The following is a 7,094-nucleotide window of genomic DNA, read 5'->3' as shown; positions in this document are numbered from 1 at the left end:
TTTGAGGTTCCACGCAAAATAGAAAAAATGTTGCCATGAGTTTGAAGGTGTTTGCAAGCTTGACAAAAGTTGAATGATTTGTGGCTCAGATAAGCTACTGCACTGGAAGTCGAATTGATTCGAAGTTTGGTATGCCATACGAACAAAAACGATGGCTTTTTCGTCTGTTTAGGCAGTTTGTTATAACTTGTGTATTGTCATTGCCTGTGTTAATTCTTTTTCTTCTCTTCAAAAACGACTCGTATTGCCGCATTGATCATTAAATTGCAGCAACCATTTCCTCTCTCTCTCTGAAGTGAAGTTTCCTTAGACTCTACATGTTTACTTTTTTAGTTGAAATGGACGTTTATTCATTAGTCTCTTCTTTTTCTAATCAAGCAAAGGGTTTGTTTGGAACAGGGGAATAGAATAGAAAAAGGAGGGAGGATGGAAAGTTTAAAAGTCTTTCCCTCATCTTGTTTGATCTGAGATAGAAGTGAAGTGTAAATGACAAAATGGAACACTAAAAACAGTAAACAAAAAGAATTTGCTTCATTTTTTTTCCACATATTTTGTTCTTAATTATTTTCTCTTCCCTTTTCTGACGCCCCACGAGTTATAGAGAGAGCGAAAGTATAACGATACACTTAACTTTTACTTTTTAGACACATTTGCCTGTTTGTTTTTTTGGTGTGGATAAGCAATTAGTATTTGGAGAGATTTATGTGCCTATTCTACTGGGCGTATCAACTAAAAGTCCATATGCTATTAATGACAGCCGTTTGGATTCTTTGGTTGGTTTGAGCCTATACCTTTTAAAAGACAGTCTGTTGCTGTAGGTTCGAATCCAGCGGTGAACCAAAGGTTGAATATTTGGTAATTGTGCCCGTAGCTCACTATTTTCTGGGCTTGACTTTGAATTGGCTTGATTTCTTTGTAGGAGATTGTGATAGGCTAATTTTCATGTGATTTTTTCATCAGCTAGGCTGTGTTTGGATCTTCGGTGTTGGGGACAAGAAAAGGGACGAAAAAAACTACTTCTACTATGTTTCCCTTTTTCTCTTTTCCTTCCATAAATTCCCATCTCTATATAACTATTGCAATCTCTAAATGCAAAGTGAAAGGTTGTGGGCAATAATTCAAAGCTTCCAGCAGTCAGATGGAGCCCAATAATTCAAAGCTTTCTCGCTTTCAAGCGGGCAATAATGCACTTCACGAGTCCTTGCAGATTATGAATTCCCAACTTTCCTGACACTTTGGCTGTGTATTTGTTTGGCAAATGGGGGAGGACAATAATGCATGAAGGACAAGTTACATTTATGGAAAAAAAGTCCAACAATGCATGAAATAGCTCCAAATGTGAATACTGATTTTTAGTTCCCAACAAAATTTGAATAGTGCCAATACTTTTGAAAATCTGTCGGCAACTTGGCTAGGGGGGTTTGCTTTACAAAACAATAACAAAGAATGTGTATAAATACCCATACACTTGGCTGTGTTTTTTAAAACATGAAACAAAGCTTCATTTGCAACAAAACCGCCCATATTCTACCACTGTGCATGTTTACCCCTACAAATCCGTATGGCAAATTATACAAATCCGGATGATTACAATCATGATCTTTACGATGAAGAAAATTGGGACAACGACGATCCGTATGGCGGAGATCCATATGATGGAGATCCATACGATGGAGATCCATACGATACCGGGGAAGGGTCGAGTCATCCTACGCCTCGTCGGGCAAATGCAAGAATGAGACGAGCTGCTGTTGGGATATGTAACATCCACCATGATACGTACATGTGCAAGGAACCGTGCCGTACCTCCGCCTTAACTGGTCAAGCTTGGGTCACCGAGCTAGAAGAGGGAAACCCAAAGCGTATGTATCAATCATTTCGTATGAGTAAGATGAATTTCTTTTCACTTGTTTACCAACTTGAGCATAATTATGGGTTGCAAGTATCCGAGCGAATCTCGGTTGCTGAGCAAGTAGCTATCTTTCTCTGGATAATGGGCCAACGAGCTAATAATAGAAATGCCCAAGAACGTTTTCAACATTCGGGGGAGACTATATCAAGGCAGTTTCATAATGTGCTAAACGCCCTTAATGCCATGGCTATCAATTGGGTTAGACCATGGCCTCAACAAGGAGTGCATAGCAAAATAGCTAACAATCCAAGATATTATCCACATTTCAAGGTATTTTTTGTAATTGATTTATTCGTTTTATGAGTATCCAGCCAATTCGTAGCTTTGGGGCTTTTAACCATTCAATTTTCTATATGTAGGACTGCATTGGGGCTATTGATGGCACTCACATAAAAGCCCACCCACCTACGGGCGACCCTATACAGAAATGGATTGGTCGGAAAGAATATCCAACACAAAACATTATGGCCGCATGTGACTTTGATATGTGCTTCACGTTCGTGTTATCGGGATGGGAAGGAAGTGCGCACGACACAAGAATTTTTTATGATTGTATAAGGAATCCTGCGTTAAATTTTCCAACACCACAAGGAGTTTAGTCCTGCGATTTCTCCTTTACTTATATTACACCGTAATTGTACTAAAATTTTACAACTAACGTATTGGACAATCACTACAGATCAATTTTATTTGGTAGATGCCGGGTACCCAAACACTCGTGGTTATCTAGCACCATACAAAGGTTGTAGATATCACCCTCCTGAATGGCGTGACGGAGGCGCACCAAGGACGAACTTTGAAAGATTTAACAAAATACACTCCTCTCTTCGGTGCACCATTGAAAGGACATATGGCGTTTGGAAAGCTCGTTGGCCTCTGATTTGTGACATGCCTGTTGGCTTCACAATGACAACACAAGTAGCTCTTGTGTCCGCAACGATGGCGATTCATAATTTTATAAGAAGAAACAACTTTCCTGACATTCCTTTTGGTTTCTATGATAGGCGACCAAATTTCTTGCCTTCAGATCGAGGAGTAGAAACTACAGCACCTAACGGCAACCATGGCAGTAGGGTCCAACGTGATGATCGTAACATGGACACTGTAAGGGCATCTATGCGAGATTTCATTGTGGAAAACAATATACGTTAGGTCACCTCGACACTTTGGAAGTTGTGTAATGTTGTTGAACCTGTGTGTTTTTTTTTTTTCGCTATGCTTTTTTTTTTTTATTCTGCTTGTAGGTGTGGTTTGCGTGTGTGTTTTTTTATTTTTTTGGCTTCCGACTTGTAATATTAATAAAGTGTTTGTGTTTGTTTTATTGTTCTTCATATTTATGTTATGTGTTTGTCGTTAAAATAAAGTGTTACTTGTAACATTGGTCTTATTTTTTTATGTCTAAAATACCAAAATAAAAATACCGAATGTCTTCCTTAAATTAAAAAATGGAAAAAAATTACATATCAAAAATAATTATTTTACCACAATAATATAACGCCGATAGGCAAACAACATATCTGGGAAAAAGAAGAAGAAGAAGCAAACATAAAACATTACTTTAGAATAATAGACTTCAATAAACAGCTCATAAAAAATATTCAATAATAAAGTAAAAAAAAAATTTTAACAAAAAAACGAAAGTGACCTGTTATAAGAAGACAAAGGGCAATATGGTAAAAATGCAACCCATAATTCATTCTCAACAATCACCTACCAAACACTACTACAAGTTCAAAATACATTCTGCACAAATCTCCCAAACACTCTACCATACTCAAAATACATTCTGGCCATAATCTAAAAAGTCAAAAACCCAAAAAGTAGGCTCCCAAACACCCCCATAATCATTATACATTTCACATTAATTTTTTCCTCCACTTTTCTTACTTATCCATCATCATTACACTTTTACTCACGAACTTTTCAAAATAGAATATATTTTTAGGGATAAAATAGACAATAAACTAATTTTTATCTGCTAACTTTATAAATTGAACACTTACTAAGGAACAATCCAAAATAAAATATTGGACTCTAACTGAGCAACAGAGGGAGTAGTAGAAAGCTTCCCCCATCCTTACCGACGCACGCGATCGGGCCCTCGCTCACTTCCACACCAGAAAAGCAGATTGAATACCTTTCGTTGAAGGGTTTTTTTGTTTTTTCGATCAAACCTTTCCTAGAAGTTCAGAAAACCTTGAAGTTTAGAAAACAAAAGAAAAGATAAGAAAGACGCCCTTCGCTGTAACTCTTGCGCATCATCAATGGCGGAGGTCTCCTACCTTCACCTCCCCGACGACGACCAAGACGACGTCGTCGTGCCCCTAGACTCCTTCCCCTTCGACCCAGATCGCGACTTTTCGCCGTCCGATCTCTCCTTCTCACTGGGCCGCCCCCGAATCACCTCCCCCGCACGTGTTGTCTCCAATCTTTCGGACCCGGATTCCATCTCCGCCGTCGACCTCCTCGACTCCGAAAACCTCATCATCGACTTGCTCCGTCAAGGCGTCGAGCAATTGTCGATCGGGGGGGACTCGGGTTTCCCGTATCCGGACCCGAGTCTCGGGTTCATCGAAGCGGACGACGATACGGGTCCTACCCATGTCGGCATAGTTGATCTGGGTTCAGGGTTAGGGTTTGATGATGGTGGGTTAGAAGATTATGCTTGTGACGAGGATCCAAGTCTTGCCCTTTGTTGGGACACGTTGCAGTTGCAGGAGATTAGTCCCGGAAGGTTCGATTTCGAGTGGGAAGAGGTGGATGACGAGAGAGAAGCGTTGAGCATGTTTTTCGACGAGGACGTGGACGAGGATCTGGATGCGTCGGTTCCGACCCTAGTCCCGTCTCGAGATGATGTGGGCGCAGCAGAGAGGCGGAATTCAGAGTGGGAAGTCTTGTTGAATGCTCGTAATTTTGATACAAACGTGGATGGAGAACATGATGGTGGTGAGTATTACTACACAGCGGAGTACGAAACATTGTTTGCTCAGTTCACGGAGGCGGAGCATGTTTTGGTGGGAAGGCTGCCCGCTTCGAAAGCCATCGTTTATGATCTTCCATTGGTGGTGGTTGACGATGGTAATGCACTTTGTGCAATTTGTAAGGATGAGATAGAGTTTGGGGGACAAGCGAAGCAGCTGCCTTGTTCACACCATTACCATGGGGATTGCATTATGCCCTGGTTGGGGATTCGAAACACTTGCCCGGTTTGTCGTTATGAATTGCCAACGGATGATCCTGCGTATGAGCGGAGGAGGACCCAAAGAGAGAGCTAGTCGTGTCCAGTGAAGCATTCTGATATCAGGTTTCATTTTGATTAGGTTGTTTTCCTTGTAGGTAGTAGATTCTGATATTTGGATACGCTCGTTTCCCCATTTGATTTGAGGATGCCGATGGCGTTAAAGATTTTGAACGTTATAATTTTGAGATTTTAAGAATTTGTGTTGCTAGTTTGCCTTGTGAGATCTTCCATATGATTCATTTCCATGATCTGAAATTGCTTGATATGGTTGTGCAATGGAATCTGTTCAGATCAATAACAATAGTTCCTATGTGGAGAATTTTTTTTCCCAATTGATTTCCTCTTGGTGTTAGGATTAAGGGCATTGTAGCCTTTCTTTTGTTTTCCCATTATTGCAATCGCAGAAGATGGTAATGGTTTGGAGAAAAGTCCTGACCGCTTAGAAGTTAGAAGGCCTTACACAATTGTATTTCAGTGTATAAAACATGGATGGCATGTTCAAGATGAACATGATTATGATTGTGAATGGTCAGGGACAGGGGCAGTCAGCAGTGTCTTGAACACCCAAATTAAGGTTGTTCAAAACCTCCTGTTATGACAGTTGAGTAGGGTGACTTGATTTTGTAATTCAGAGATCCAATGAGAATTTGCGCATAGCTTCTGGTCTTTGACATAAAAAAATAAGGTTGTAATAACGAAACGGACATGTGATAATTTTTTCCTAGCAGGTGGAACAAGATCATTGTGATCAAGAGCAGCGTAAATGCTTAATTGAGGTAATCCAATTGTTATTTTTTTCATGAGTAAAATGCCTTAATTCCCTCTGGTATGTTACATCCATATTTTTCCGTAAAATGTCTTAATTCCCTCTTGTATGTTTACATCCATATTTTTCAGCATCTCAAAAGCATATTGAATCTTGTTAAGTTCCACCATTAGTCCTTGGGTGAGATTCTTTCATGTCTCACCATGTTTATGGTATAGGCTGCATTGGAAGTTTCCATTTGTCTCCACCCAATTTTTGGATTTTCGTTCTCAACTGACTTGGATGCAACTGTTATAGTTGCTCAATTTTTATGCCTTATTTTTAAAGTGTTTCTCGAGTTCCATGTCAATTTAGATTCTTCATAAATTGTTGTATCATATCTATGATTTATATTTATATTGGAACGTAAACTTACGGTAAGATATATATACAGAAGACATTGAACATATCCCAAACGCAAGTTACATTTTGAAGTAATAATGTATTCGGATGTGTATCATGTAGTATCCATATTATGTGTCGGTATCCGTGCTTCTGCAGTCCCTTGAATTTTTTGGCGGGGATTGTACATTTTTGGGTATGGTAGATTTAATCTCATAAAACCAAAACCTTCCACCAGAGTTGAGTTTTGTTCATCCTCCACTTAAGAGGGTAATATTTACCCTCTTTTATGTTGGTTGAAATGGTGTGGATTCCACCACAAAGTGATGTCATACTTACTATCACACATGGTAAGCATGACATCACTTTGTGGTGGGATCCACACCATTTCAACCAATAAGAGGGAGGATAATGTTCGCCCTCTTTTAAGGAGGGTGAACAAAATTGCACTCCTTCCACCAAGGTCAGACCCCCGAGCGTAAAGCAAAAAGCTTTTACAATCAGGAAGGTCTTCATGTCACTTCTTTCACCATATTTCTTTGGCGCAGATTGAAAATAAGTGAGAGAAATTCATAATACAAAGACTGGAGGATGTAAATTTTGATACACTTTATCCCCTCCGAACTTTGTAGCTATGCACACATAGCAGGAATTGGAACCAGGATGGGCTGGTGTACCTAACGCCAGAACGTCACTCACGAACTGAGCTAGCAAGAGATACTCTGAGCGATTCACTGATATATTCATTGATTGCACCTTTCCTCTTGAATACCACTTTCAAAAAGTCTGGCATG

The 7,094-nt window shown here is 39.7% G+C and overlaps 2 protein-coding genes across 2 annotated transcripts; both read left to right on the top strand.

The window, feature by feature from the left end:
• The first annotated feature begins 1,511 nt into the window (after window positions 1-1,511).
• LOC131297965 (uncharacterized) lies at window positions 1,512-2,519 on the top strand. The gene is made up of 2 exons (XM_058323196.1): window positions 1,512-2,182; window positions 2,272-2,519. The coding sequence occupies exons 1-2, from the start codon at window positions 1,562-1,564 to the stop codon at window positions 2,509-2,511; spliced, it is 861 nt and encodes a 286-aa protein (XP_058179179.1). The 5' UTR covers window positions 1,512-1,561; the 3' UTR covers window positions 2,512-2,519.
• Window positions 2,520-3,965: 1,446 nt separating this feature from the next.
• Window positions 3,966-5,361, top strand: LOC131298131 (E3 ubiquitin-protein ligase CIP8-like). The gene has a single exon (XM_058323439.1). The coding sequence runs from the start codon at window positions 4,177-4,179 to the stop codon at window positions 5,185-5,187; it is 1,011 nt and encodes a 336-aa protein (XP_058179422.1). The 5' UTR covers window positions 3,966-4,176; the 3' UTR covers window positions 5,188-5,361.
• Window positions 5,362-7,094: the final 1,733 nt, after the last annotated feature.

This window comes from Rhododendron vialii, chromosome 8a (assembly GCF_030253575.1).
Source record: "Rhododendron vialii isolate Sample 1 chromosome 8a, ASM3025357v1".
Lineage (NCBI taxonomy): Eukaryota > Viridiplantae > Streptophyta > Magnoliopsida > Ericales > Ericaceae > Rhododendron > Rhododendron vialii.
The sequence above is the reverse complement of the archived record's forward strand: the minus strand, read 5'-3'. Positions and strand labels throughout refer to the sequence as shown.

Excerpts from the sequence above, each read along its gene's own strand:
- LOC131298131 (XM_058323439.1), top strand. The coding sequence starts at position 4,177 with ATGGCGGAGGTCTCCTACCTTCACCTCCCCGACGACGACCAAGACGAC.
- LOC131297965 (XM_058323196.1), top strand. The coding sequence starts at position 1,562 with ATGGCAAATTATACAAATCCGGATGATTACAATCATGATCTTTACGAT. Across the intron at positions 2,183-2,271 it reads GATATTATCCACATTTCAAG|GACTGCATTGGGGCTATTGA; the intron begins GTATTTTTTGTA and ends TTCTATATGTAG.